The sequence below is a fragment of the Salvelinus sp. IW2-2015 genome, linkage group LG35, assembly GCF_002910315.2.
Source record: "Salvelinus sp. IW2-2015 linkage group LG35, ASM291031v2, whole genome shotgun sequence".
Lineage (NCBI taxonomy): Eukaryota > Metazoa > Chordata > Actinopteri > Salmoniformes > Salmonidae > Salvelinus > Salvelinus sp. IW2-2015.
Genome location: NC_036874.1, coordinates 9568137 through 9586198, shown reverse-complemented (window position 1 = coordinate 9586198; position 18062 = coordinate 9568137). Strand labels below are relative to the sequence as shown.

The 18062-nt window shown below is 42.4% G+C and overlaps 1 protein-coding gene across 1 annotated transcript in view; it reads left to right on the top strand.

The window, feature by feature from the left end:
* LOC111958831 (zinc finger protein 385D-like) overlaps positions 1-17475 on the top strand; it is a 42498-nt gene extending 25023 nt beyond the window's left edge. Inside the window, exons 3-7 of the mRNA XM_023980118.2 lie at positions 3547-3654; positions 8001-8169; positions 12848-13198; positions 13464-13663; positions 15877-17475. Of these exons, the coding sequence (XP_023835886.2) occupies positions 3547-3654; positions 8001-8169; positions 12848-13198; positions 13464-13663; positions 15877-16122 (1074 nt within the window). The 3' untranslated portion in view covers positions 16123-17475. The remainder of the gene's footprint in view (positions 1-3546; positions 3655-8000; positions 8170-12847; positions 13199-13463; positions 13664-15876) is intronic.
* Positions 17476-18062: the final 587 nt, after the last annotated feature.

The following is an 18062-nucleotide window of genomic DNA, read 5'->3' as shown; positions in this document are numbered from 1 at the left end:
TAATTGGGAAACGCATAGGAGGGAGGATTAATTTTGACAGGTCATTCATCCCACTTTAGTTAATGGTAAGCGTGCGTGGCGGCCGTGAATGGAACATTCAGACCACACGGTGGGGGCTGGCTCCGTGTGTTGACCAGTCATTCCCTCTCGCTCTCTCCCACTCTCTCTCATTCTCATTCTCTCTCTCTCTGATGCCGTCACATTACTGCAGTGGTGGAATCCTAAACAGTAAACTACGAGACCACATAAAGAATATGTAACTGGGCAGCATTTGAGCTGCTGGCCACAATCTTTTACTAAATGTATAAGAACACAAAATACTATAATTCTTATTATAATTGTGACACTTTGCAAAAAGGCTGATCTATGGATTCATTTGACCTCATGTTTTATGCAGTGATGTGTGGGCGTTGTATGGGCATATAGAAAATATCATGTTGATAAATTAACAAAAATAGTGCTCAGTGTTGTGTTTGTCCAGTTTATCACAGTTGGGAAGTGAAAGTCACCCACCCATACACTGCCACCTCGTCTCATCACTGTCTAGTCTTGTTGCATTATCTTCTGCTCTGAGTGAACCGGTCTCACGGCCGGCGCACTGAACTGTCCGACAGACAGGCTGTTGTCGGCTGTCAGATAGTATCCATTAAACAGCCTGGTTATTCCTCTATTGTCAGGGGTGATGGTCCCCCGACATCTCCCCAACACATCAGCATGAATCACAGAGGACACATGAATGAAAGGAGACACTCGCTCGGAGAGAATAAAATAGGGAAAACTACACTTCCGTGGGCTTTGATAGCAGGCGTGTGACTTAGCATGAAGACGTGTGTGTGGATGGGGAGATATCTCAATTGGAGCCGGCTCCCAGCAGGAGGTTCTCTGTGGAGTATGTGGCGCAGTGGGTGGCTGATGGGAGAGTCTGATGGAGGAATGATGTGTCGCTAGGAATCCAGCTGTGCCGGCTAAGGCCCTGTTCACACTCAAGTGTGAACTGATTTACAACACATTTGTTTAAACGGTTGTGATACAACAGAGATAAACGGTTGTGATACAATCAAAATAATTACACAAGCGCTGTGGAGACACCGTAAAAAATGTTTTGCAGACAAACTCTATCAGGTTGTATCACCATTGTGCAAATACGTTGTACATCAGTTGTACAACCGGAGTGTGTACGGAGCCTTAGACTGCAGCTGAGTGTGCAGCTGAGTGGTGGAGGACTGTGTAATGGACAGATTTTATACAGTAGATCGAGAAGAGAGTTCTGTGAACGTTATGTGATGAGGCTATGTGAACATACACTGAATATACACCGAAACACACCAAGGTTACTTGTGTGAAGTACTTCCCTAGTAACCTTGGTGTATTGTGTATTATTCTAAGTCTACATAGCCTAATATTCATTTGACACTGACTGTGATGGTATTTCTGACACTCAAGCCCAGTGCGTGTTTTAAGTAGAAGGTCATCCTTTTTCCGTGGCACAGATGTTTCTCACACTCGATACGTTTCCAGTCCTCCATATTAGCCTATTTCCCAGCAGGCTGTAGCTAATGTATCCGTACTGAAGCTTTCAATGCCAGGGACCTGTGCCAGGTTCATGTGTCATCTTCTCTCCAAAACTTGGGTGAGATTTACAATGGAAGAATGTTGCATAACACACCTGTTTCTTCAATGCACCCACAGTATAGCTCTACTCACAAACTTGTGTAAACGTTTTATGATTGCGTTAATCCAATTATGTTCTTATAGAATGTTCCCTTTTAACAGTATGGTTACAGCCCTATAGATCTAGATCTATAGACAGGTGGGATACTTAGCAATAAACCGATGCGTGCGTAACTGTGGAGCACAACAGGCAGGGTTGGCTTAAAATCAAAGGAGTGTTGACAACATGAAAACTATATTTCCTCTCCAAATCTTTATTGAAAACATATTGTCACTTATTGTCACTCGTTGTACACTCAAATACATCGTTACAGTAGTTGGTTAGCTAGCTAGCAAATTTTTGCAGCTTCTTGTCATTGTTGCTAGCTATCTGACGGTCCAGAATCAATACAACACACAGACTTCTGCTGTGGACGCGCGTGCATCGTTTTTGTGACATTGTCAGCTAACCCGTCTATATACACTATCGTTCAAAAGTTTGGGGTCACTTAGAAATGTCCTTGTTTTTGAAAGAAAAGCAAATTTTTTGTCCATTTAAATAACATCAAATTGATCAGAAATACAGTGTAGACATGGTTAATGTTGTAAATGACCATTGTAGCTGGAAACGGCTGATTTTGAATGGAATATCTACATAGGCGTACAGAGGCCCATTATCAGCAACCATCACTCTTATGTTCCAATGGCACGTTGTGTTAGCTAATCCAAGTTTATCATTTTAAAAGGCTAATTAATCATTAGAAAACCCTTTTGCAATTATGTTAGCACAGCTAAAAACTGTTGTGCTGATTAAAGAAGCAATAAAACTGGCCTTCTTTAGACTAGTTGAGTATCTAGAGCATCAGCATTTGTGGGTTCGATTACAGGCTCAAAATGGCCAGAAACAAATAACTTTCTTCTGAAACTCGTTAGTCTATTCTTGTTCTGAGAAATGGCTATTCCATGCGAGAAATTACCAAGAAACTGAAGATCTCGTACAACGCTGTGTATTACTCCCTTCACAGAACAGCGCAAACTGGCTCTAACCAGAATAGAAAGAGGAGTGGGAGGCCCCCGGGAGGCCCCGGTGCACAACTGAGCAAGAGGACAAGTACATTAGAGTGTCTAGTTTGAGAAACAGACGCCTCACAAGTCCTCAACTGGCAGCTTCATTAAATAGTACCTGCAAAACACCAGTCTCAACGTCAACAGTGAAGAGGTGACTCCGGGATGCTGGCCTTCTAGGCAGAGTTCCTCCGGTCAGTGTCTGTGTTCTTTTGCCTATCTTAATATTTTCGTTTTATTGGCCAGTCTGAGATATGGCTTTTTCTTTGCAACTCTGCCTAGACGGCCAGAATCGCAGAGTCGCCTCTTCACTGTTGACATTGAGACTGGTGTCTCAACGTCTAACCCCTGAAGAAGCTCTAAAGCAGGGCTCATCAACTATATTCAGCCGCAGGCCAATCTTTTCTTGAGCAGATGGTCAGGGGGGCGGGAACATAATTACAAATCATTTGTAGACAGCAAATTTGCCGCAAGAAGCCCAAACAGATATAATATTTGACTAAAACATAATCATTTTAAACATGGCCTTGTATGCGATCACATATACTGTATCTCTCTACTATGCGTGGGAATACTTTGGAACAGATTTCCAAAATTAAAATCACTTGGAGCTGATGATTTGCTGGTGTTTTTACAGTCTTTTGTGTCCAGCAATAGAAGAACATTTTAAAAATCCATATAAAAAAAATCACCTGCCTGAGTTAGGGAACCCTGCTCTAAAGAAAATCATTTTCTCTTTCCACCACACCAAAGGATGTAAGGAGGTTGATTTAGAGGTCCGCTCTAACACTGTATCTCACTTAGATTCTATACTCTCCTCTCTACCCCCAGATGGACCCAGTTCAGAAAGCTGTTATGCATCACACGTTTGGAGTTCCTCCCTTGACGAAGAGAAGACACGTCTCGTGCAGCGTGTGCCAACTGAGATTCAACTCACAGGTGAGTGAGCTTCTGGAGATCACACGGGTCCAAATGCCCACGATGAACCTGTGTTGTGTTGAGTCGGATTAGACTGAATAACAAAGTACAAAGGTCCACTCCTACTTGTTCAACCCATATTTACAGGATCCCAGAAGATGTTGATGAGGTCATACTTCAAACAAAGTCTTGCTTGAAACATAAGACATAACGGGCTCATGAATCTTCAAAAGTATATGTAATTTGTTATAAAAGGGGACACATTGCATTCTTATATAAGATGTCAGTTGTGAAATAGCACATGATGTCACTTGTCTCATATGGGGATGTGTCCTGAATAATATATCCAGCACAACATGCCGTCTTTGTAATCTAGGGCAACTTTCTTGTAAAGACTTTAAAGTTGGAGTAAGCAACTGTTATCTTGCAATACATGACAGCAGTTGTTTAATAATAAACAAAGTAGTTCTTATATAACCCTCATTACTAAAATGCATGGAATCTGACTGTTCAATTTCCTTGTTCTTACCATCAAATCATATTTTCCTACAATTTAAAACACATTTTTGAGCCAGGGGTAGTTAATCCAGTAGCATTACAAAATGGCATTGTCATACTTCCTCCTCTAAGGAAGCTAGCTATCTATTCAGGGCCCCAATGTGCTAGTGATTACTCAATGCGGCAGTTATTATTTCTTCAACATTGAGGTCTAGCTCAGGATAATCATCATCCATCCCAGCCATCAATCACAGCTCCTGAGCAAACAGATAAAGATGGTGTTTACCTATCAAATCTCCGTGGTACCGAGATAGGGAGAAGACATTTCAGTTTGATGTCACTTAGACATCAAAAATACTTTATCATCTTTGCAGATTGACTATATAGGAGTTTAAGTTGGATGGAGAAACCTGGTGGACTTGGAGGTTGTTTGGGTGGTGGATGGTGTGTGTAGCTTAACTTACTTTAGTGAAGAACAGAATACCTGGACTTTTGAGTGGTGAAAAAAAACTAAAATACATGCAATATGATTTAATTAAAGGGGTCTTTCCATTGTACCATATTATTGGGATATTCCCACACAGTTTTCCTCTGCACTAAGTCAAAAGTGCCTCAATAAGCTCACAGCTCTCAAATTTCTTGCTCAAACAGTAAAACAATTTTTACCTCAAGAGTCATTCTTCAGAGGAGGATGTCTCCTCCCATTTCAACCTGAGGAGATAACTACTGATGTTCTGATTGGTGACCAGTAAAACACAAGCCACAAACACACTCACTACCACCAAACCAGTCTCACGCTGTGGAGAACTTCACACTGATTCTCTCCACCTCTTGCTTGGCTGTTGACAGGAAATGTCAGTCTATAAAAAGGGCCTGAAGTATCTGCTTTTCTTCGTCTTCAACTTGCTGCCCTGGATCGATGAATGCTTCCTTATGAGTGTCTCCATCTACCAAAGTGAATAGGGATGGAAGCAGTATTGCAGATGAAGCAGTCCCAGCTCTAAACCTGAGTCATCATCATGGTGTTTGGCTTCCTGGGTTGTGTTGGAGCTGTTGTTACAAGGTAGGGGTGGTATACAGAAGATAGCCCTATTTTGTAAAAGACCAAGTCCATATTATGGCAAGAACAGCTCAAATAAGCAAAAAGAAACGACAGTCCATCATTACTTTAAGACATGAAGGTTAGCCAATCCTGAAAATTTCAAGAACTTTAAACGTTTCTTGAAGTGCAGTCGCAAAAACCATCAAGCGCTATGATGAAACTGTCTCTCATGAGGACCGCCACAGGAATGGAAGACCCAGAGTTACTTCTGCTGCAGATGATAAGTTCAATAGTTGCCAGCCTCAGAAATTGCAGCCCAAATAAATGGTTCACAGAGTTCAAGTAACAGACACATCTTAACATCAACTGTTCAGAGGAAACTGTGCGAATCAGGCCTTCATGGTCGAATTGCTGCAAAGAAATCACTACTAAAGGACACCAATAAGAAGAAGAGACTTGCTTGGGCCAAGAAACACGAGTAATGGACATTTGACCGGTCCTTTGGTCTGATGAGTCCAAATTTGAGATTTTTGGTTCCAGTTTTGATGTCTTTACTATTATTCTACAATGTAGAAAATAGTAAAAACAAAGAAAAACCCTTGAAAGTGTAGGTGTGTCCAAACTGTTGTCTGGTACTGTATATATAGAAATAATTCCAATGCAAGTCATTGGAGAGTGAGGCCTGCTACAGCATTCTCCCTCTTTCTCTCCCTCTCACAAGCACACATAACTCTGTTATGCCTTTGTTTGGACTTCTTTGTCCAGATTGGAATCTTTTTCCTTACACATAGTTTTATTGATCTAATTACACCGCCAGCAAGATATTTCCATACATCCACCCATATACTGTAACATAGTGACTACAACCCAACCAAAAAATGTCATATTTTGTATATTTTAAGCAGGATTTAAAGAATGCACAGAACATTAAATACCACGTGGGAATGCACTTTAATTTTCTGTGTGTTGATTGACTGACTAAATGGCTATTTGCCAGTCTTTTTCCATAAGATGTCTTTCTCACTTATAGACCATCCAAAAACGAATTGCCTCCTTCCCCACCTTAATCAGGTCTGTGTCAAACCGCAAGTATCATTAAGGCAATTTTTCCACATCATTGCTCTAATGAAAGATGAATTATGGTCTTGATTAGACTAAACACACATCCATATCACTTGTGTCTTCTGGCAAAAATCTCCTGATGGCTTGGATACCTGGAGCATGATATAAGGAAGCAATATATTGGTGTAAAGATAACATAGACATTAACCAGATTTCCATCCAACCTTTTTATGCGTGTGAAGAACATGTCGGATAAAAAATGTCATGACAGGCCTGATGGAAACAGCACATTTGTCGGTAAACTATCCAAATGTCAAACAATCAAAATACGCTCGACAAAGTGGGATATTTTTGTTTCTGTAAAATATATAATGCGAGAAATGGCGGTGGAAACGGCTTTATGCGCAAATATTGATATAATAACCATCATATCGAAGTAAATTTGAAGTCACGCGATGATATTGTGTGGTCCTTCCACTACGACTCGTTACAGCAGGCTGTATATTAGGCTACAGATTAAATAAGTGATGATGAACTTTACAGGGTGGTAAAAGTGCAAGTTGATGAGCTTGATGCTCCTTTCCAATAAATATCTACCGTCTTATTCTGATGACATGATAATCGATGCTTGGCTGCCGTTTGAAAAACAAAAATAATCGTGCTCTCATCGTATAGGTAGCCTACCCGCACCGCACGTGCCAAGACCAAAGATTCGCTATAAAACGCAAAATGTCTTTTGAACAAACGATCCGTAGAGTTGAAAATGCGATGGAAATCCATTTAATTTATATTTAACAGCAATAGTATAACAAAATATGTTTATATGTACTATGTCATCACACACAGATCTTTGGTGGGAAAATATCTTAATGCAGATTTTAGAATATTTGCATGAAAATCTGTTGCCAATTGGATGGAAAACTAGCTAGTGCCATGCTTGGCTTTTTTTTGGTTCCTTGCAGCAGAGGATTAGTATTGTATGCATTTTCCAATGCCAATAATTGTCTATGACCTCCACAGACTAAATCAATTTAGGTTGAGTGCAGAGAAAAGAGGTTTTATCTGGAAATTTCCATTTGGTTGATTTGCTCTAATTGGCATGGAGAAAGCAAATTTTCTCCTAAAAATTGCAAACAGCAAGTAAGAATTCTTTGTCTCAATGGTTTTGATTGAAACTTCCCTCGTAGCCCATACAGATGCTAACAATGCCCTGCTGGGGATGCGGTTGGCACAAAAGGCAATAGCATTTTTCCTAATACCTTCCTTTCCTGCCACGGGCAAAGTCAGCCAGGAAGTATGTGGAGGTAAACAAGGACGACTGAAAGTTTTTGCATGTGGTCCAGTCCACGAGTCCGGGTAAATCCGTTGTGTGAAGGTGAATCTTGGACGAATCGTGTCTGGACTCTAAATTCAAACAGCTACATAAATAATACATCAGACTATTACAGATTCACCCATCACAAGGCCACTGATACTATACTGAGATGTGAGATAAAGAAAAAAATCACATAACAGGCAAAGGAGCATGGATAACATTGTATATATTATTGGACTAAACTCTGCAGCGCATGGTCCTTGTTAATGTCATGGATGTTCTTTTGATGCTGAAGCCCTTTAAAGTTTGTGTTTACTCAGCACTATAAAAGGCAATGCTTTGTGATGCCTGCTCACTGTGTTGTATATTTCATGAGTCACTGATTTGAGTTAGTTTTTGGTCATAATTTGGCCTGGTTTAAATTGAGCCCGCTATTTGTTCTTCTCACAGAGCCAAGCCTTAGCCCACTACAAAGGAACAAAACATGCCAAGAAGCTGAAATCTCTGGACGCTACCAAATGTAAGCTCAAAGGTACAGTGGTCACCAAGGAAACCACTAACCAGGAAGTCCCTAAGAGCATCAACCCTCCAGCAATGTGCTACGGCACTGACAGGAAAGGTTGGTAATTTTCCTTTACTTTCCTTCCGTATCCGCTGTTTTTTCCAATCCCCATCCACTCTCTCTGTCTGTCACTCTTCTTTGTCACATCCATCCAACAAATTTCAAAAGGTGCCGAGTCTGCCGAAATACCTTGACCAGGTCCCTTTGGTGTAAAGGTTACAAAAGAAAACTGTGGGAGTACAGAAACTGTGTGTTGATAGTTCTCTTTCTGCACATCCATTTGTTTTCACCTGGATAACATTACTGTAAATGTTGTATATCTGATCATGGTGTCACACTAGAGGAAGTTGGGAGCAGGAGGAAGTAGATACAGGAGACGTCTTGATGATGTACATTTACTACAGGAGACAGGCACCAGGACCAGATAAGCTTGACTCTCTTTTATTTTTCTAAAATGTAGTCAGTAGAGGCCTGGAGGATGACCTCTGTCAATTCCATTAGTCTTACAGCTAAACCCATAGGACCTGGAGAACCAGAGTGCTCTCTGGGTTACCTCTGTCCACTACTAAAGTCTTCCTGTATCCATCTTTAATTGCCTCATAAAATGGCACCAATGAAACCTTGGACCATGGCTTTCCAGGATTAGGTCTGAGTGCCTCAGTCTAGGACCTACAATCCAATGTTCCATGAGTAAGCGATTTTAAACCAGGAGCACATTTCTGGAGCACATACAAGCATCCATAATTGAGCTCAGGTTCCGCGATTCCTGTTCACACTCTGAAGGCACTGTATTGTGAACCCTCTGGTCCCACATGCTCACACCTGCAGAATAGGATAATTCACAATTTACAGAGAGAGTATCAACATATTTCATAAGTTATTTATTCCAATGGGATAATGTTTTGTCCCCAAATTCTAGTCACTTTACCCCTACCTACATATACAAATTACCTCGACTAACCTGTACCCCTGCACATTGACTCGGTACCGGTACCCCCTGTATATAGCCTTGTTATTGTTATTTTATTGTGTTACTTTTTAGTATTTTTTACTTTCGTTTATTTGGTAAATATATATTTATGCATGTGTTAGAGAAATGCAGTCCAGAGCTCACTCATAGGTGTGTCTCAAGAACAAGCCCACGTCTCACTATGTGGAAAATATTGTTCGCAAAATAATGTTTCAAAATAAGACCCTGAAAGGCCTCAAAGACAGACCATTAAACACTGTATCGGGAAAAGGAACAAATAGCCATAAATCATTTTCATCACTGACCTCCCAAAACACAACAAGCAGGTTTCTCCTCCACCTCACTATCGTGTCTACAAAGCGTGGGAGCGTCCGTTTGTCAAAAGTGGTGTTGGGTAATGAATATTAATGGGCTCAGATGTCAGGGAAATTAATTGGCGAGGCGGGTAAACGCCACATTATCTTTGGGGCTGAAGTATTTAGCGGTATATCAGTGCCCGTGAGCTCCTCTAATGAAAAGCGGAGGTCAGGGAAGAGGAATGGCTACGGAGAGCAGATATGAGGAATGGGGAGAAGAACTGCAGTCTCTTTTGATAGTGGGCTCTCAGTGTTGATGCAAAACTTCTGCCAAATAGCCATTATAACACACATTCTGTGTACATGTGAGTTCATGTATTTTCTGTATGCATTTTGAGGATGTGTGCGTGTGTGTGTGTGTGTGTTTTAAACTTGTGAACTTGTGTGTGGCTTCGAATGGACAGCCGGCCACAGTGAGATTGTATAGATTAGCCAATGGCTTAGCCACTGCTTGTCAAGCTGTGTGTCTGTGTGTGTGTCTGCGTGTGTGTCTGTGTGCGTGTGTGCGCATGCACGTGGCTAAGAAAGAGAAGAGTCGCCCATAACACAGTCGCCATCTCTCAGTTCCAGTCCAGTGCCTGAGGAAATGTACCCTGATATTAGCTATTAAAGAGCAGATTGTCAGGGGAGCTATGCCTGCACTGGCAGCAGCTGCACAATAGAACAGGCATGGGGCATGGGGGCGTGCTTAGGCTTGTTCAGCCATCAGTTAACCACTAAAGCTCCCCATGCACGTCTCCTAACCAACAAGGAATTCAAAGATCCAAATCTGTATGTACTGGGTTGGAAAAAGCCCTTAAACACAGACATGCATCACAAAGTGGCAAAGCTGATGACTCTGTGCATTAAACCTGCTTTTCACTTGCGTGGAACTAGGATTTCCTGTAAATGCCCTCATTTGTGAGAAGTTCTGAGGAGGTTTAAAGCTGTATAAACTTTCCAAAAGGATTTTGTCTGGAGAATGAATTCCAATGAGGAAGGAGGGGCTGAATGAGTCAACGTAAGTTCAATGACCCCTGCTGTGAAATATCTCAAAGATAATTTTGCTCTGTTATCCGAATGATAATCAAGACCATTATAAATACACTTCTGTATCCAAGCTACTTTATCAAGATCCTAATCACAGTAGATTCAAAACTGCCTCTGTAGTTGGCCTCACAACTGCAGGGCCTTGAGGAGTTTCTGTCCTTTAAGTCATGGTGGCATATAATGGGGCCCAATCATTTTAATTAAAGAGCTTAATCCAGCATCATTGAGAAAGGTAATCAGATCTCAGGGGGAGCTCTGTGATTGCCTGGAAGCCTAACGAGAGTGGAAGGATTTGAGAAGAGCATTTCTGCTCTATCGCCAAAGGAAATCTCCTGGGAAAACTGAGAGCTATAGAGGTATAGAAACAGGCAACGTGGGCCTCCCGAATGGCGCACCGGTCTAGGGCACTGCATCGCAGTGATAGAGGCGTTACTACAGACCCTGGTCCATTCCCGGACTGTGCCACAACAGAGTCCCATAGGACGGTGCACAGCGTCATCCTGGGTTAGAGGAGGGTTTGGCCGGGGGGCCTTTACTTGGCTCATCGCTCCCTAGCGACTCCTTGTGGTGGGGCCGAGTGCCTGCATGCTGACGCCGGTCGCCAGTTGAGCGGTGTTTCCTCCGACACATTGGTGCGGCTGGCTTCCGGGTTAAGCTGGCGGGTGTTAAGGAGCGGATGACTCTACCTTCGCCTCTCCCAAGCCCATTGGGGAGTTGCAGCGATGAGACAAGATCGAAATTGGGGAGAAAAGGGGGGTAAAAAAGAAACAGACGACAAAAAGGACGGGAAGCTCTCCAAGAGGGTCATGATAGCTGTCTCTTTTTCCCAATCGAATTCCCTCTTTCTTTGTGGCATCCTCTCTCTCTCTCTCTCTCTCCCTCTCTCTCTAATTGTCTCCCTCTCTTTTGATTTAATTTCTTCTCTTCCCCCTTTCCTTCTGGAGTCCCTGCACTTCCTCATCTTTCTTTCACTTACTGTATTTTTCATTCCCTCTTTCTCTTTCATTGTTACTTCCTCTCCCTGCTCTCTTTCCCTCTCCAATCTCTCTTTCTCGTTCCATCTCCTTAATCCTTTGCTTATTTACTCTATTACCCCTTATATCCCTGTTTCTCTCTCTCCCTCACTACCCCCCCCCCCCCTCCCTCTTAGCCCATAACTGTCAGTCCCCACCCGCTGCCTCTCTAGATTGATCACAGTCATTACCTTCATTAATGAGAGGTGATTGAGTTCTTAACAGAGCCAGTTAGGTCACAGCAAGTGGGGATATGGATTACTGGAGCCTTCCCAGAGTAGAGGGCGTTTTAGGCCAGCCAAAGTACACTATAATCACCTGCTCGCGAAAGGCAAATGGCTCTTTAATGGCATTATGGAAGATGAGTGCACTGCAATGCAAGAACAGACACATGTATGTGCCTACATTGCCTTTTGAACAGGTCGCCCTTGATTGAAATAGAGGTGGGTCACTGAAATGGGATTTCCTGTTTAAAAGATGAAGCAACGAAGAGTCACATCCATGCTTGTGTGTGAACAGTACACAACCACACACATACTGTATATACTCACCACAAAAACACAGTGTACATAGAGAGAGTACATACTCAAAAGCACATGTATAGAGACACGCATGTGCGCATGCAAGCACAATACATGTATGTTGTCAGACAAACTACAAAAACACATTTAACCCTGCTTTTCAAGGACAAATCAAATCATTATCTTGTGCTGAAAACCTGCCCACAGAAGGAGGTAGGTTGACAGCTCTTGGTCTCTAGTGAGTTGGCTTTGATTGAGGGGTTGGCATAGTGTGACTGCGGGATGTTTTGATACCTGGCACTCAAAAGAAGGCTGGGAGTAGCTGGATAATAATTGCAGGGGGGTGAGGGGCACTGTTATTGTTTTCCTCTTAGCATAAATAGTATTCATCAGTGACAAGGTGAGGCCCACCATCAATTGCCATCCAATTAGGGATTCACATGGTGGCTTTATGCGATTTAACAGAAATATCAAGTATCAAAGGTGTCAACTAGAGTTAATGGTGTATACTGTAATTTGGATATTGTAGAGTATTATAAATTAAATTAATTCACTATTGATTCGCTCTCTTGGTTGGCGATCTTCACTCTGTGTCATTGCAGAGAACTGAGAGGAATTGACATCGATCAGGGGATGCTGCCGAGACTAACATTTTATTTTGGTAAATAAGGAGCCAGTTCACAGTATTTTTTATACCGACTTGTGCTGTTTCTCTCATCAGATCTTATTGATCCATAGATGCCTTTGATCTCCATACATGAGACAATTATCTTTGGTGCAGTAGTCGTCTTGTAACAGGTTTTTTCATCGGGGAAGGTAAATGAACATATCTATCGCCCTCTGCAGATGGCTTTCCAGGTGCATCGCCACTACCACTATCTCCTGTGCTCACACTGGCTCCAACCCTGGGATCCCTGGCATCAACCCTGGCACCCATGACATCAATGTTACCACCCCTGACACCTACGCTGGCATCGAGTCCCAACTCATCCACAGGGACAGAGACTACCTCAGCTACAGGATGGGATGACATGGCCTCGCCCAAACCCAGCTCACCTTTAGAACCAGACATGGAGGTGGAGCAAGAGGCTGAGACAGACCCGGAGACAGAGGAAGAGAAAGCCAGGCGTCTGCTCTACTGCTCGCTCTGCAAGATGGCCGTCAACTCAGCATCCCAACTGGAGGCTCATAACAGCGGTGAGAGACCTGCCCTCCTCTCAGTCCCTCCTGTCCCTGGGGGCTCAATCACTAACCCTGAATAGTAGCTCTTAAATAGAGTTCACTCTTCTGTCAATGTGAAGAACACAGCCAATCATGTCCATCATTTGATTGGTAGGGTCTATTCATTGGCAAATAATGTCAGTGCCTCTCAATGCTGTTTACATAATAGTGGCAAAGGACTGTGGATGCAAATGCCTGATAGACCTTATTGTGACTCACTTTTTCCTATTTTATCGTCCAGGTACGAAGCACAAGACCATGCTAGAGGCCAGGAGTGGTGTGGGATCCATCAAGTCCTTCCCCCGGCCAGGGGTCAAGAGTAAGCTAGCTCCGCCCACCAAGGCAGCCACGGGCCTGCAGAACAAAACATTTCACTGTGAGATCTGCAATGTGCATGTCAACTCCGAGACACAGCTAAAACAGGTGAGAAACACCAAGGTGTTACATGAACATTAGCCATTGTATATTATCACAGTTCCATGAGTGAAAATTGTGAATTTTGTTAATGGAAATTGTTTGAATTCACTATATTTAAATGTCATGTTCTTATCAGTGGTATAACTGTGTCTGTCTCTCTTGGGTTTGTTGAAGTAGTGTCTTATGAGAAATTATTACTAAGCCTACGTAATATAACCTTGAAATTACAGAGAACATTTTTCAGGCATTGATTACACTAAATGAATAGAAACAAATTAGTAGATAGGCTTTCAAAACTGGATGAATGGAACATGTCTTAAAATTGAATTGGCAAGTTTTTTTATATATATATTTGGACTTTTAGAGTGCTGCATTGATCATGCAATTTTGACATATTGCATTTACTGGCAATTTTCTTGTTTTAATTTGTACCTCTATGGCTGACAACCCTTCCCGAATCAATTAGTGGTGTTCTGTCCTCCTTGGTCTTTTTGAGCCCCCTTAACTCTTAAGGATGCGCCCCTTTTTTCAATTCTTGCCTAAAATGACATACCCAAATCTAACTGCCTGTAGCTCAGGACCTGAAGCAAGGATATGCATATTCTTGATAACATTTGAAAGGAAACACTTTGCAGTTTGTGGAAATCTTAAATTAATGTAGGAGAATATAACACATTAGATCTGGTAAAAGATAATACAAAAAAAAGCGTATTTATATATATATATTTTGTACTGTTATCTTTGGAATGCAAGAGAAAGGCCATAAATGTATTATTCCAGCCCAGGCACAATTTAGATTTTGGACACTAGATAGCAGATAGCAGCAGTGTCTGTGCAATGGATCCAATGAACCATTGCATTTCTGTTCAACATTTTGTATAAAGACTGCCCAAATATGCCTAATTGGTTTATTAATACATTTTCAAGTTCATAACTGTGCACTCTCCTCAAACAATAGCATGGTATTCTTTCACTGTAATAGCTACTGTAAATTGGACAGTGCAGTTGTATTAACAAGAATTTAAGCTTTCTGCCAATATCAGATATGTCTATGTCCTGGGAAATGTTCTTGTTACTTACAATCTCATGCTAATCACATTAGCCTACGTTAGCTCAACCATGCCGCGGGGGACCCACCGATCCTGTAGAGGTGGGTCCCCCTCTACACACAACCAGTAAGTCCCTCCTTGTCTCAATACTGACAAAATACAGAATCATAGGAATCACCTAAACAATCAGAAAGTCTCTACACCACAAATCTCTGTCACCAAGATGTGAGAGACACGATTGAGGGTATCTCTTTCTTGTTTTGTAATCTAAAACGGTGTTCTTCATTATTCGTTTATTCAATAACCCCTAGATATGAAGTTGATACGGTTTGTGACTTTAATACAGAAGACGATTTCAAAGGGCTCCATTGACCTTCAAACCCACACTCTCAGACACTGATTGAGTTTTTTGTTCTGTCTTTCTCTCCCTCTTTCTCTCTCTCTGTCTCTCTCTCTCACTCTATCTCTCTCGCTCTCTCTCTGTCTCTCTCTTTCTCTCTTGCTCTCACTCTAAACAATCACTTGTGGTCTCTCTCTTTCTTATTATATAACATTACGGTCCTCTCCATCTCTCCTCCCTGTCTCTTATACACATCTAGATGTGTATAAGAGACAGTTATTCAATAACCCCTAGATATGAAGTTGATACGGTTTGTGACTTTACAGGCCTAGTAAAAATGAAGGTCTGAGACCGACATGCTAAAGGTGGAATGTATTGGGGATTCATCTGGGGCCAAATGGCAGAAAAAAATGAAAGTCAAGTTTCCATCATGGGTCTCATAAAGTGGCAGACAGAGATAACTTGCGACCAGGCCCAGGGGTTGACAATCTGTGGGAAATGACACGTCTAAATCCCATCATCAACTGTATTAACCCAGAGGAGACACTTATATATGGAAAGAGCAAAGCTTCCTCCCAGTAGGTTAGAATACATGAGTCAGTTGATTGACAGCACATAACAATTTCCATCTTGGTGTTCAGAGGAAGCTCCATTTCCTTATCACTAATACATGAGACGATTTCAAAGGGCTCCATTGACCTTCAAACCCACACTCACAGACACTGATTGAGTTTTTTGTTCTGTCTTTCTCTCCCTCTTTCTCTCTCTCTGTCTCTCTCTCTCACTCTGTCTCTCTCGCTCTCTCTCTGTCTCTGTCTCTCTCTTTCTCTCTTGCTCTCACTCTCCAGGTGAAGCTGACAGTGGGGAAGGAGTTGTGCCAACCTCAGATCACTCAGATAATGCCCGCTCACCTGGCAGCATTGGCATCAGCAGCAGCAGCCATGGGCTCGGCCTTCCCCGGCCTCCGCTCCACCCACGCTCCGTCCCATGGCCTCACCCTTTTTCAGAAACACACCCTCCCTGCTGCCCTGCTCCGCCCCGCCCCCGGGCCTGTCAGGACCTCCCATACACAGTTACTGTTTGCCCCCTACTGACTCACAACCCCACCCTATAGACTCCATGGACTCCCCATGACGGCCGTGCCACGGAGGTTGTTATGAACCAGAGTCCCCTTCCCTCTGCTTATCCCTTTATAGATTTGGACCACAGGCCACCTTCACCAGAATATGGGGATAATAGGCACACAGGTATTGTTTAACCCATACTGCCAGATAAACCCTACTGGGCTGGCCAGACCTCCCGTTATGGATTTCCCAAGGAACCCATCAATGGCCTAGAATTGATCAGTGTCCCCCTTCCCTCTGCTGTTCCCCCTACATTCAGAGAAGAACCACACCGGAACGAATAACGGCTCAAATAAACAGATGGACGCGGTGTGTTAGCCATCACCTGCTGGGTGTGAACGATCCAACATGTTTAATCATGTGGAAATAACCTAAAATAATAGCCGATATTCTGGTCAGTGGCGATAGGACGGCCACACACGGCTTTTAACCGTTTGTCGTCCTGGTGTGTTTCCTCTGAAGACTACGATCTTCACCAAAACATATGGACTACAGACAACCTGAAGCATTACATCTGGACTACTGCCCACTCTATTCCATTTGGATTACTACTGCTCTACAGTATTAACCCTGCATTTCCCGTTCCACTTGACTACAGGCCAGTCTCGTCATTACTGTAGGACCACCCTGTCGAATCTACTCGTTCATCTTCACAGAGTCATTGACTCATCACAATTCCCTCCAATAGTAGCTAGTACTTAGTAGTACCCACACAGCCACCCCTTCTAGTATTACAGGGCTACTTAGCCCCAAACATTCCTGTGCCATTCTCTTGCCCTTGAATCATACCCAAGGACAGGACTTGGAGTTATATTGTACTGCAATAATGTATAAGACAAACCAGTGAACTATGCAGTGTCAATTCTGTCTAATGCAAGGCACAGTTTGAGCTATAAATGTGCTATAGGGATATCATGTTTGTAAAGATAGTGTCGTACTAAGATCATTGCTTCAGTGGAGGTAGCTATCGCTCACGACTGATACGGATCTCATCTTTTGCTCTATGCACTTTAAGTCCCCCCTCTGTTGACGTCTGCAGTGCATTAGATGGCTAGAGTATGTGTTGTAGTTTCTCTTGCATTTACGTGTCTGTGTCTGTTAGTGTGTGAGTGTTTGTTTCTTTGTGTGCGTGCGTATGTGTGTGTGTGTATATGGGTGTTTGTGTGTGACCTTGCCCTCCACCTTAAAGCCATCCCAGCTGACACCCAATAACCATTCTGAATGACCACGTCATGGTTTAAAGGGACCACTAATGCTTGTGTATAATATCTGTTAATGTGTAAAAGATGAACAATTTCAAATAAAAGAGTCTTACTTTGTTAACTTTGTTGATGCTACAATTCACCAATGGGACTGTACAGTTGCACATGCATGTGCAAAAATGTATGCACTACTGTAAGTCACTCTGGATAAGAGCCTCTGCTAAATGACTAAAACGTCAAATGCACACGTTATAGTGTCATATAGACATACAACACAATTGAAGGCTCTCAGCTTGCTTGACGGTTAGCGTTTTTTGTCATGAGTCTTATTCTGGAGGCAGCGCAGCAGAGTGATCACTAGCTGGCACAGCCACAAAGTCATAAAATCTGATGTTTTACCAAACCCTAATGCCTAACCCTAACATTTAAATTAAGACCTAAAAGCAACAAAAGAAATGAAAAAAATGAAAAAACATGATTTTTTTTTACAATATAGTCAATTTAAGGGGATTAAGGGGAAATCATCCTGTTCTGCCTCCAGGACAAGACTCATTACAATAAACGTCAACCTGCAGATGTCTTCCCCTCAAGAAGTAAAATCATTGATAAACAGGTTTCGGCGCCAGCAATTTGAGCTAACCAAAACACTATAAGTCATCAGGTACATATTGTAGACATTTTTTCAGTCTGTCTGTGGTCCAGTCCATG